Source organism: Ovis canadensis, chromosome 17 (genome assembly GCF_042477335.2).
Source record: "Ovis canadensis isolate MfBH-ARS-UI-01 breed Bighorn chromosome 17, ARS-UI_OviCan_v2, whole genome shotgun sequence".
In the NCBI taxonomy this organism is placed as follows: Eukaryota; Metazoa; Chordata; class Mammalia; order Artiodactyla; family Bovidae; genus Ovis; species Ovis canadensis.
In genome coordinates, this window is record NC_091261.1 from 11,900,799 (window position 1) to 11,914,694 (window position 13,896).

Here is a 13,896-nt window from a genome sequence, read left to right on the forward strand (position 1 = left end):
TTTGGAAACTACTTGCAGATGTAGGGATTGCTCACAACAGGCGCTTTGCAGAGATTTCCTCTGATTTTTTTTCTCCCAATTTCCCACAGCCTGTGTTTGTCCTATGTCTGCTAGGCTGACATGTGGTTTACCTCGCTAATCCTGCTGCCAGGTTTTACACACTCTCCTCCGAAGTAAAACTTAAGCCAGAGGATACTGAGCAACTCTGGGCATGGGCGCCAGAGCTGTCACAGAAAATTTGCTTCCCAAGTGTTCCTTCCAACTTCCCTTCCTGAGCCCGCGTGAGCCACAGCGCAGCCCTTGGCTAGGTCTTCGCGTTTCCTGCTGCTGCAATCTGTAACTGGATTTTGGATTTTTTTTTTTTTTAACTGCAGTTCTGAGGATCTCAGTTCTTAGGAAAACTTTGCTGGTTGTGGGACTTTGAAAGCAGTCAGTTTCTTTACCTCGGTCGCGGAGGCCCATTTTTCCTCCCCTCGGGCTGTACCGAGGCAAAGGCGGCAAAGGGGAGACGCAAACTGCTTGTGTTGGGGAGGAAGTGGAGGTTTGAGCCAAGTTGTCAGCATCCCTGGCCCACCCCCGGTCTGGCGCTCTCGGCTGGCACGTACATCATCTATTAACTGCTGTTCGTGGACGCAGTGCATGATATATTCATTTTTATCTTTAGTAAATTACAAATGGAATTCTTGGCGCTCTCTTGTCTGTCTGCTCCTACGGGGCTACCGAAAGGAGGCGGAGAGGAGGCTGTGGCCCGGATCCTGACCCTGATTGTATGAATAAGTAAGCAGGATGCAAGTGATTGGGTTAGATGCTGTGAAGATTTTTTTTTTTTTTTTCAAGTTAGGAAGAGGGTAAAGAGACAGCCGGGGGGTGGGGGGGAGACAAACAGTGCATCCCCAAATCCTCCCACTTTAGCTCTTCTCGTAGTCTTGCTTTGCTGCTTCTGCGGCTTTTAAGGTCTGGCGGCAAAGGAATGCTCCCCACCCGCGACCGCGGTCCCCACTTTCAGCTCAGACGCGCTGATGTGAAGACTGGTCTCGTCCTTCCAGAGCGGCACCGTGTCCGGGTGCGGGGTGCACGCGGGATCTGAGCCCGAGAACCTGAGCCTGGGGCAGCCGAGCCGTTGAGTAGCTGAAAGGACGGCCGCCGGGAGACAGCCTGGCCGCGCGCCCGCCCGGACCCGCTCCCTACCTGCCCCCGCCCGCCACCTCGCCCGCGCCGGGGGACAGGTCGCCCTGCCCTCTCTCCGCCCGGCGGCGCCCCATGTCCCCGGACACCTGAGCGCCAGCCGCGCCGAGGAGCCTTCCGCGGGGACAGGAACCGGTGCCCTTCCTCGAGAGGAAGATGGGGCTGGAGAGGCTTTCCCCGGGGATGCTCGCGTGGCTGGCGGCCACGGGGGCTGTCCTCTGCGCGGAACTAGGGGTCTGCGCTGGCCTCGACTATGAATACACTTTCGGTGGCTACGGAGAGGATGAGGCGGAGACGCTGGACTACAAGGACCCGTGCAAAGCCGGTGAGTGCCCTCGGGGCAGGACGGCGGGGGCAAGGCTGGCGCTGGGAGGGCGCCGGGTCTCACCTGTCTCCTTCCCACCCCCTCCCCACGCGCAGGGGCCGCGCGGCCCCCGCAGCCGCAGCTCTGCGCCGGCGGGACTGGGTGCGGAGCGCGGTCTCCAAGTTGGGAACCTCCGGTAGTTCCTCCGCCCCACCCCCGCCCCGGCGCGGCGTGACGAGCTGCGGACGCAGCCGCTAGGGCTCCGAGCCCGGCGCCTGCGGCCCTGCGCTCCGCGGGCGGCGCCGCCCTGGTGCCCGGGCGGGCGGGCTTAGAGTCGGGACACCTTCGCCCCCTCTCGGCCAGGGTCCTGTGGGCGTTCCGGGCACAGAGGGCATGGGATGCCCTCGAAAGCTCCCGAGCTGGATGAATTTAAGCGCGCATTGGCCCATTTCAGGAAACCTTAAAAACACTTCCAAGTTGCCGTCCCATTCAAGCTTGTTTCGCTCTCCCTCAATCCGGGTCCTGCGGTGGGACGCGGACACTCCGCCCGGCCCTCCTCCCGCAGCCTGAAGTCTGAGACACACGCCCTGTTTCCGGGCCCTGATCTGCTGAGTTGAGGCCGAGGTGACCAGGGGTTGGTGGACCGGCCATTCTCTTGCGAGGAAAGTGGTCACGAGGTTGCTGGGCCCGATTCAGTGAGAGTCTGCGAGCAGAAAGCACGTTTTGCCCCATCTCAAGAGGAAGGGGGAGGCAAAACCCCCAAAGTAGATTCTGTGAGGGTGTTCTGCATGTGACTCCACACCTCTTTTGACCTCTCTTGAGCCTGAAGTTAAGAAAGATGTATGCAAATGAAGGAAAATGCTGGAAATTCTCTTGTTAATTTGCACCTTTGATGACACATTGTTCTAACTAGGAGAGTATGTTAATGACAAGCAGTATATGTGTTCAGGTTATCAGCTCACGTACTTCTTCAAAACTTGGAGTAGCTTAGCAGAAACATGTCAGTCTGGAATTCCGAGTTCTGATTTAATTCAATTTTGCTTATGTTTCCTCATCACCTTTAACCCTCAGCCTGTCCCACCAGAAGTTTCCTGGGCCTTCCTTGATGGTTTAGAGGACCAAGACACCTTTCGCCTGTGGTGGATTGCTAGAGGCTGGGCTGCCAGAACTCAGTACTATACATCTCCCTAAACCTACCTTTTATTGAGAAATTTGTTTTGAATAATGTTTGCGACTGGGTGAAAATTGAAAATTTTCTTGTTTTAGGTAACGTAAAAATGAAGTATATTATTTCTCAAATTTGTCTAGGAAAACATCTATTCACTAATGCTCTGTTGTGGGAAAGATTCAACCAACTACCAGTATAAGATGGTCTGATTTCAGGAAAATATAGTTTTCTCTGCATGTTAAAGTAAAAGCTTATGCTTTCAAAAATCATTAACTTAAAATATGAATATGCTGCTGCTGCTAAGTCGCTTCAGTCATGTCCGACTCTGTGCGACCCCATAGAGGGCAGCCCACCAGGCTCCTCTGTCCACAGGATTCTCCAGGCAAGAACACTGGAGTGGGTTGCCATTTCCTTCTCCAAAGCATGCATGCATGCTAAGTCGCTTCAGTCGTGTCCGACTCTGTGCGACCCTGTGGACAGCAGCCCTCCAGGCTCCTCTATCCACAGGATTCTCCAGGCAAGAATGCTGGAGTGGGTTGCCATTTCCTTCTCCAAAATATGAATATAACACATGTCAAAAGTTAGCTAATTCATTTTCAGAAGTTCCGTTGTTTCAGACTTAACTTTAGAAATTTCTCAGAAGAGTCTGTGAACCTGTGTTATTTTTGTCTAAAGAGTGTTTGAAGTTTTACAATTTACTTGTACTAAGTGTATTGAAACACATCTCAAGCATAAATGTCCATTTTCCTCAGCACATAAACATTCAGACAAGGAAAAAAAAAAAACTTTAAGAGTATTTACTTTTATTTTTCCTTTGCTGTTGCTGTTCAGTTGCTAAGTCGCATCCAACTCTTTGCGACCACTTGGACTGCAGCATGCCTGACTTCCCTTTTCTTCACTGTCTTCTGGAGTTTGCTCAGACTCATGTCTACTGAGTCGATAATGCCATCCAGTCATCTCATCCTCTGTCGCCCCCTTCTCCTCCTGCCTTCAATCCTTCCCAGCATCAGGGTCTTTTCCAGTGAGTTGGGCTCTTTGCATCAGGTGGCCAAAGTACTGGAGTGTCAGCTTCAGCATCACTCCTTCCAGTGAATATTCAGAGTTGAGACTCACTGTTTTGAGCTCCTTGGAGTCCAAGGGACTCAAGAGTCTTCTCCAGCACCACAACTTGAAAGCAACAATTCTTCTGCCCTCAGCTTTCTCTATGGTCCAACTCTCACATTTGTACATGTCTACTCTGAGTGACTTCCCTTTCACTTTCCACTTTCATGCATTGGAGAAGGAAATGGCAACCCACTCCAGTGTTCTTGTCTGGAGAATCCCAGAGACAGAGGAGCCTAGTGGGCTGCCGTCTGTGGGGTTGCACAGAGTTGGACACGACTGAAGCAACTTAACAGCAGCACTGGAAAAACCATAGCTTAGCCTCTACAGACCTTTTTCTGCAAGGTGATGTCTCTGCTTTTTAATACACTCTCCAGGTTTGTCATAGCTTTCCTTTCCAGGAGCAAGTATTTTAAATTTCATGGCTGCAGTCAGTGTTTGCAGTGGTTTTGGAGCCCAAGAAAATAAAATTTGTCACTGTTTCCACTTTTTCACCATCTATTAGCCATGGAGTGATGAGACCGGTTGCCATGATCTTAGTTCTCTGAGTATTTAGTTTTAGGCCAGCTTTTTCACTCTCTTCTTTCACCCTCAGCAAGATGCTCTTTAGTTCCTCCTCACTTTGTTCCATTAGAGTGGTGTCATCTGCATATCTGAGGTTGTTGGTTTTTCTCCTGGCAATCTTAATTCCAGCTTGTGAGTCATCCAGCCTGTCATTTTGCATGATGTACTCTGCATGTAAGTTAAATAAGCAGGGTCACAATATACAGCCTTGACATACTCCTTTCCCAATTTGAACCAATCCATTATTCTTTTACTAATCGTTTGTTTTTGAACAGAGCTGTTGAAGATAAAACAACAGTAAAACCAAATTTGAATGGATTATGATTCTAACTTTATTTCTTCCCTATTTTTGTGTACAAGAGCTAAACCTATACATGTGTGCAGTGAAAGAGAAATAAGAATGGTCCAGGTGGAAGACCAAGAAGCACAGCCACAATTTGAGATCACTTTTAAATGATTATTGTTGCTTTTTTAACTTGGTGAAGTGAAAGGCTTTAATTTACTATCTTGGCTAAAGTGTACCAAAATCTTAGTGCCACCTTTTGGTACTATATAAGAGAAATAAAAGTAATAACAGGGAAAATTCACAGTACATTGAAATCCCAGTCAAAGAAGGCCACTAAAATAAGAAAGATGAAGACAAATATGTGAAAGATAACCAGAAAGCAAGAGGGGATGCTCCCCAGATTCCAGGGTGCCTCTGATCTGCCCTTCCCCAAGAGGTGAGTGGAGGTTATGGCCTACTGAAAAAAGTGCCCTTCTCTTTAGAAAGAAACAAGGGTCCTAAGTTTCATGAAACTATATGGTAGTTTGATGTCATAGTGATAGCATAGCTTTATAGTTTCAGAGCATCTGAGTACATTATTTCAGCTCAATACAACACTCCAAATGGTGAAATTTGTTAATACCACCATTACCCAGATAGAAAAACAGATGCTCCATGAAGTCAAACAATTTGTTAAGATTACCCAGAACCTGATTTCAAGCCTCCTGGCTGTAAAGTTCACTTGTTTTAAACAATTACACTCCATTCTTAATTGGCCTTTTGGAGAACTTCCTTGAAATGTGAAGAGTAGAAGTTTGTCCAGGTTTATCTGAGTCTAGACTAGTAGAAATGCATTTGCTTTATCTGATATTAATGAAATGACTAAGAACATAGTTTCACTTTGCTAAATATAGTGAGAATATAAAGTCCTTGCGGTTAGAGATCATAACTGATTTTTAATGTTTATCACAGGAATGGGTTAACATTGTTAGATATCTGGAAAGTTCTCAATACCTCCTCATATCTATAGACTATTAATATTGATCTTCATCCCTCATCTACATCTAATTCTAACAAATCAAGTGTTATCCAAGAAGAAATATTCTTCACTATAACTTGTTAGAGTTGTGCCATTCTTAGTATATTTGTGAAGCAATATAACTTGTATACCTTTCAGAACTCTGATTTCAAGTTCATGAAACTATAGGACAGAAAGGAAGACTTTTGTTAATTTAACTTTGATTTAGAAATATATTTTTGATATAAGTGAAAATAGATAGGGGCTTCCCTCGTGGCTCAGTGGTAAAGAATCCGCCTGCCAATGCAGGAAAAACTGGTTTGATCCCTGGATCTGGAAGATCCCCAGGAGAAGTAAATGGCAACACACTCTGGTATTCTTGCCTGGGAAATCCCATAGATAGAGGAGGCTACCGTCCACGGGGTCCCAAAAGGGTTGAACTCGACAAAGGGGCTAAATAACAACAGAAGTAGGTAAGTCAGTGTAGCACAGCCTCAGATGTATTTGTATAGCCAAATCTATTAGTCCATAAAATAGATAATTCACCTCTCTATATAAACAGACACAAAGATGCAGATAATTCAAAAGAATGTCTATCTTGCACATTCAGATGTCAGCATAATACATAGTCATCTGAATTTGCAATCAGATTTATCTTACTTTCTCTAGTTCAGAAGGATCCTGAGAGATGCTGGAAAGCTGATCCTGCAGGAAGTCATTCCAGAACAGAGACTAAGGTGTCCTATTTCATCATTGTGCTGTACCAATACGTGTTAATCTGAGTGTCTGTGAATATCTGTGAAGAGTCTGGGCAAATCTGGGGTGCAAATTAATCTCTCATATTTGTCTAGAGATTAGCTGGAAAAGGTTACGTGCGAAACCAACTCTGTGTTCTCTCTCTACCCTCTTCCTTCCTTCCTTCCTCCCTCCCTCCCTCCCTCCCCTACGCCCTCCATCCTTTCCTCCCTTTTCTCTTTTTGTGTTTAAGGAGATGTCAGGAAATCACAGACAATTGAAAATATAATATCTAAAGAGGGAGACTGAAGAAATTAAAGTTTTGAATGATGAGTGGAGGCTGATAAGACTAATTAGCAAGGTATCTTTATCCTCTTAAACAAATGTGAATGCTCTGAAAACGAGACTTTCCTACCTTTAATCTGAGTAAATGGTTTCTTTTTCTTGAAAAAATCTGAGCATGATTAAAGGTCAGTGACTTGCAAGGTTGAATTTGTCCTTAGAGTGGCTTGTTTATTAGAAATAGGCTTTTGGCATTGTAAAGGGTTATTCTTTTTTGCTTTTCTTCATAACCAGTGTTCTAGTGTACTAATTCTAAGGGAAATTTTCAGAAATTTATCATCTCTCAGTAAGATCTTATCACTTTTTTGGCTCTCAGTATTATACTTTCCAGCTTCCTTGGCAGCCTCCTAAGTATGGCATTTTAGAATTTGATGTTCAACTCTATGCCTTAATATAATATTAAATATCCAAACATGTATTTATTGCTTGGCGTCACTTTAGGTGGCCAAACTCTCATGTTAAAAATGCATTTTATAGAGCTGCTTCTCTTAAACAGTCTCTTCTGTTTTAGTTTTCATTCCTCAGGTCTTGATTTTGTTTCTCCTCCTGCCTCTGCTGCCCACTGAGAAATGATCAAAATACAGTGTGTGCAAAAGCGATGGATAAGAATTCTATATAGTTGAATTCTATTCATCATTTGCCAGGAGTAGTTCTTTAGCCCTTGTCCTGATGGCCACACTGATTTTTTATTTCCTTTGTCTTTTGGTCTACCAATGGCAGTTACTGATACTAGTTCGGAATAAGAGAGATTGTTTTTTTCTTAAATATGTCCTCGTAGACTAATGCAGCTCCAAAGTTCCTTTTTGTTTGCTTTTTACAGTCTCCTGAGATCTTCCCACTTTTTATCTCTGAAGAGGGTAGTGTGCTTTGCAAATTTAAAATTTAACTTGCATCCATTCTCTGAGGTAGTTTGTGTAAGAATTCATGGAACCTTTGTGGTTTCCATTCAAGTAGATGCTCTTTGAAGCTTCCTTTCTCTTCTTTGGGCCTCCTTAGCCCATAGTGGAATATTTAAAAGTGTGTAAGGGCCATAACTTTTACTCTTGCCCTCATAATGGCCCATTTTTCTACAAATGTCAAATATATACCATATATAATTTCTTCTACAGAAACCATATAACCCCCCATTGTATATGTATGAATACTATTTTGTATGTTTTAGCAACTTTCCCTGATTTAAAATTTAGACTAATTTGCCTGTAATTCCGCCACCATATTCTTTGTATACTTTTAGGAGATTAGTCACATTAATGATCCTTTAGGTCTCTCAGTCATGAGTGTACTGGACAGAGGTTAACCCTTAAATGTTTCTAGAACTCAGGTAGATAGTATCAAATGCTAGTGATTTACTATCATTTATATATATATATATATATATATATATATTTCTTTTTAGACTATTACCTATTGTTTCTAATAGCATATCAGCACATATGCTTAAAATATTTAAAACTAGGACCTTCCCTAAGCTTTTCTAAGAATGCTTAGAAAAGATAGAAGCGAATAATCCTTTTAAAATGCAACCTTGCACATCCTGCTGGGTCTATCTGGGACCATGCTGGGACCATTCTGAGGACGCAGAGAAAGGGGGCTGTTCTTCTCCCCCAAACTATAGGGACACCCTCTCCTGCCACAGCATTTTGAGCCCATCAGATAGGCCTGGGGTAGGCCTCAGGTGCTCAGGTGCCTGGCAAGATTCCTGGGGATGTGATGTTTCCTATACTAGGGGAATTTTGGGGATTCTTACACTTCTTTCATATTCCAAGATATGGAATTAATTAATTGTGGACTTACCATTCCTAAATTAAGGAGAAAGAGTCCTCTCCCCAACCCTAGATACAATAGAGTGATTTAGCAATGGGACTTCAGGGGTTTATTTCCTTTAGTTATCTATTAAAAAATGATATGAGAGGAACATTAAAAAAAATACAGTGTCAAAGCTATGGAATGAATTGCATAAAATATGTTCTTTCTCAGAAATCAGAAATCAGTAAAAATCTGCCAAAACAGTGACAAGTTATATGGGTATCATATATTTACTTAGCAGAACACGTTAATCTCACATAAGCATCAAAATTGAGTGTTGGTCAGTCAGATTTTGTATGTCGGATGAGTGGAACAGGTCAGTGGATGGGAAAAGTCCAAGTCTTTCAAGTTTGAGGTCAGTATTAATAATTGAAAGAACAAGAAATTTAGGCAAGGAAATGTCAGGCAAGTTTTTATGGCTTTAAGCATTTTACTGACTACATGACACATTAAAATATACATTCTATTAATCACTTATGTCTATCCTTGAAAACATTCTGCTTGGCATAAGAGCATGGTGCTAATTATCTTCACAAAATCAAACTTCATAAACTTCCAATTTACAGAATTGTCTAGTGAGGAACTATTCCTTTCATCATAAGTTAACTTATTTTATGCCTAGTTTATTTATTTTTAACTGATGGGCCTTCATTGCTGTGGGGGCTACTCTCTGGTTGTGGTGCATGGCTTCTCACTGCAGTGGCTTCTCTTCTTACGGAGCATGGGCTCCAGGGTATGTGGGCTTCAGCAGTTGTGGCTCACAGGCTTAGTCTGCTCATGACATGTGGAATCCTCCCAGGCCAAGGATTGAATCCATATCCCCTGCAGTGGCAGGTGGGTTCTTTACTACTGGGCAATCAGAGAGGTCCCTGTGTATAGTTGTTTGGTTGTTTGTTTTGGTTTTTTTCCCAATAAAGGGTTTAAATTCTCAACCAAGACTTTACCAAAGGAAGTTTTCATTCTTGAACTTTTATAATAGTAAATAATGAAATGTGATGGAAATTAATAACATGAGTCTAGATAATGTTGTTTAAAAAGCATTGGATATTGTGTCAGGAGACCTAGATGTAAGTCTTATCTCTTCCGTGTTTCAATATGTTATCTCGGTCTACTTACTGAACATCTCTGAACTTAAATTCTCTCAGTTGTAACATGGGGGTAGTGATACTTAGTCCATAAAACATGATAAGATAAAACACACAAGGTCTTGGTAAGCTCTGATGCCCTACCTGGATGTAAATTAACACAACGAGTATTTTGCATCTGATATGTTTCAAGAAGATGCTTGGGGTACATACATAAGATGTTTTCCGAGACAGCAAAAGAGACACAGATGTATAGAACAGTATTTTGGACTCTGTGGGAGAGGGAGAGGGTGGGATGATTTGGGAAAATGGCATTAAAACATGTATAATATCATATATGAAATGAATCGCCAGTCCAGGTTCGATGCATGATATTGGATGCTTGGGGCTGGTGCACTGAGATGACACAGAGGGATGGTACGGGAAGGGAGGAGGGAGAGAGGTTCAGGACAGGGAACACGTGTATACCTGTGGCAGATTCATGCTGATGTATGGCAAAACCAACACAATATTGTAAAGTAATTAACCTCCAATTAAAATAAATAAATTTATATTAAAAAAATGTTTTCCCTTACTCTAAGGGGTTCATTATCTTCCAGAAAAAAAGCAACACATGTTTCAGTTATCAGTATGGAAGTGTGATAAAACAAAATACTGCAAATAAAATATTGTGTGGTATTCTGTTACTCTGTGGTAACACAGAGGATAGAATTAATTATGTTTGGAATAGAGAAAGCTTGTAAGGGAAGGTGGCATTTGAGCTGAATCTTGAAGCGTCATAGTATTTTTCCTGGAGAAAATGTGGTGTAAAACTTTAGAGTGAAATAACTAAGATAAAAACAAGTTGTGAAGATTCATTGACTTATGAAGTACAGGAAATGATAAATAATCTACTCTGGGCAGTTGACAATATGTAAGGGTTTGGGCTTTGACAAGAAATGATTCTGTCAGGTGCAATGTTTAATACCTAGCTGAGGGTGTAAATTTGATCCTCTTGGCAGTGGGAAGGGGCCTTACTGAAGTTTAAAACAGGTCATTGGGTTGATAACAGCCATATTTTATAAGGAAAAGTGAGGATGGGAAAGATGGTCTGATATATTTGCTGTAGAAAGTAAGAAGCAGATAGGAGCAAGGAAACTTGTTAGAGGAAAGGTAGAGGCAGATGCATGCATGAGGAGGTTGTGGTACATATGCACAATGGAATATTACTCAGCTATAAAAAGGGATGCATTTGAGTCAGTTCTAATGGGGTGGATGGATCTGGAGCCTATCATACAGAGTGAAGTAAGTAGAAAGAGGAAGACAAATATCATATATTAATGCATCTACATGGAATCTAGAAAGATACTACTGACAATCCTATGTGCAGGCCAGCAAAGGAGACACAGATATAAGGAACAGATTTTTGGACACAGTGGAAGAAGGAGAGGGTGGGATGATTTGAGAGAATAACATTGAAACATATATATCTATATCTATATCTATATCTATATATATATGTAAAACAGATAGCCAGTTGGAGTTCGATATATGACACAAGGAACCCAAAGCTGGTGACAGCCTGGAGGGATGGGTGGGGAGGAAGGTGTACGGGGGGTTCGGGAGGAAGGATTCACATGTATGCCTATGGCCAATCCATACTGGTGTATGGCAGAGGCCATCACAATACTGTAAAGTAATTATCCTCCAATTTAAATTAAACAAAATACTAGAAGGATATGTGCTGGCATCTACACAGTGTCAGCAGTTGTATAAAAGAGGAGTTCTATTTAAAAGACCAGTCGGTAACTGGATGGCCTTGGGGTGGAGGTCGGGAGATATAGAAAAAAAGGAAGAGTCCAAGGTGATGTCTCCATGGCTGCCTACTGAATGGTGTGAGAAACTGGTACAGATAAATCAAGGATGAAACAGGATGAAAAGTACGTTTGTGTTTTTTTGTAAAGCAAAGCAACTTTGAATCTCTCTGAGTTGCACAGAATATTGGATGTTATGCAAGTCTTGGCATGGTTTGGTTCTTCAGGAGTAGATTGGGCTTTTGTAATCTATATTAACTTTGAAATCAACTCATCATGTCCCACTGTATAGATTTAAGTTAGAATTGCATTGAATCTATGGGTCACTTTACAGAGAATTATTTTATGATATTGAGTCTTCTAATCCATGAACATGGTATATATCTGAACTTTGGGGCCTTCTATAAAACTGTTTTAATATTTTTTACCTCTAAAGATTTTTCTGCATGTTTTGACAGAGTTACTTGTATATATTTTCTATTTCTGATGACATTTTGATGTACCATTTTATAAAATTTCTCTTTTAAGTCATTTGATCTTGTTGTGTAGAAGTGTATTTGATCTTTGATGTAGTTAATTTTTATCCAAAACCTCTTCCAATCTCTCATTAATTTTAATAATTTATTGTATAGTTTTCCCATAAGTAATCAAACAATCTGCAATAAAAATATAGTTTTGTTTTTTTCATGTATAATTCCTATGCTTTTAGTTTTATCTTATCTTATGTGCTGATATCTTCCAGTGGTTCATAGAAGTGATAACTGAGGACTGGCTTACTCTGTTCTCAGTTTTCAAGAGAATGTTTTCAGTTATTTATCAATTATGCTACTGCTGCTACTGCTGCTAAGTTGCTTCAGTCATATCCAACCCTGTGTGACCCATAGACGGCAGCCCACCAGGCTCCCCCGTCCCTGGGATTCTCCAGGCAAGAACACTGGAGTGGGTTGCCATTACCTTCTCCAGTGCATGAAAGTAAAAAGTGAAAGTGAAGTCGTTCAGTTGTGTCCGACTCTTAGTGACCCCATGGACTGCAGCCTATCAGGCTCCTCCATCCATGGGATTTTCCAGGCAAGAGTACTGGAGTGGGTTGCCATTGCCTTCTCCGATCAATTATGCTACTTGGTGTCTATTTTACAGAATAGATGCTGTTTAATCAGATTAAGGAATTCTGCCTTTCCTGAGATGATATAATTATCTTTATTTCACCTTTTCAGTTCAGTACAATTCAGTTCAGTTCAGTTGCTCAGTTGTGTCTGACTCTTGCAACCCCATGAACTGCAGCACGCCAGGCCTACCTGTCCATCACCAACTCCCAGAGTCCACCCAAACCTATGTCCATGAGGTCAGTGATGCCATCCAACCATCTCATCCTCTGTCATCCCCTTCTCCTCCTGCCCTCTATCTTTCCCAGAATCAGGGTCTTTTCAAATGAGTCAGCTCTTCGCATCAGGTGGCCAAAGTATTAGAGTTTCAGTTTCAGCATCAGTCCTTACGATGAATATTCAGGACTGATCCAATTTAGGATGGACTGGTTGGATCTCCTTGCAGTCCAAGTGATTCTCAAGAGTCTTTTCCAGCACCATAGTTCAAGAACATCAATTCTTTGGCCCTCAGCTTTCTTTATAGTCCAACTCTCACATCCATACATGACCACTGGAAAAACCGTAGCCTTGACTAGACTTTGTTGACAAAGTAATGTCTCTGCTTTGGTCATAACTTTCCTCCCAAGGAGTTAATTTCATGGCTGCAATCACCATCTTTAGTGATTTTGGAGCCCAGAAAAATAAAGCCAGCCATGGTTTTCACTGTTTCCCCATCTATTTGCCATGAAGTGATGCGACTGGATGCCATGATCTTAGTTTTCTGAATGGTGAGTTTAACCTAACTTTTTCACTCTCCTCTTTCACTTTCATCAAGAGGCTCTTTAGTTTCTCTTCGCTTTCTGCCATAAGGGTGGTGTCATCTGCATATCTGAGGATATTGCTATTTCTCCCAGCAATCTTGATTCCAGCTTGTGCTTCCTCCGGCCCAGCGTTTCTCATGTTGTACTCTGCATATAAGTTAAATAAGCAGGATGATAATATACAGCCTTGACGTACTCTTTTTCCTATTTGGAACCAGTCTGTTGTTCCATGTCCAGTTCTAACTGTTGCTTCCTGACCTGCACACAGGTTTCTCAAGAGGCAGGTCAGGTGGTCTGGTATTCCCATCTCTCAGAATTTCCCACAGTTTGTTGTGATCGACACAGTCAAAGGTTTTGGCATAGTCAATAAAGCAGAAATAGATGTTTTCCTGGAACTCTTTTGCTTCTTCCACGATCCAGAGAATGTTGGCAATTTGATCTCTGATTCCTCTGCCTTTTCTAAAACCAGCTTGAACATCTGGAAGTTCACGGTTCACATATTGCTGAAGCCTGGCTTGGAGAATTTTAAGCATTACTTTACTAGCGTGTGAGATGAGTGCAATTGAGCATTCTTTGGCATTGCCTTTCTTTGGGATTGGAATGAAAACTGACCTTTTCCAGTCCTGT

General features: G+C 42.4%; 1 protein-coding gene across 2 annotated transcripts in view; it reads left to right on the top strand.

Annotated features, from left to right (window-relative positions):
• Positions 1 to 395: 395 nt before the first annotated feature.
• Positions 396 to 13,896, top strand: part of TLL1 (tolloid like 1) — a 314,692-nt gene continuing 301,191 nt past the window's right edge. Inside the window, exons 1-2 of one of the 2 annotated variants that reach the window (XM_069556609.1) lie at positions 396 to 777; positions 1,047 to 1,510. In XM_069556609.1, the coding sequence (XP_069412710.1) occupies positions 1,342 to 1,510 (169 nt within the window). In that variant the 5' untranslated portion in view covers positions 396 to 777; positions 1,047 to 1,341. Of the gene's footprint in view, positions 778 to 839; positions 1,511 to 13,896 lie in introns of those variants that run through there. The other variant, XM_069556608.1, reaches the window with a different exon arrangement.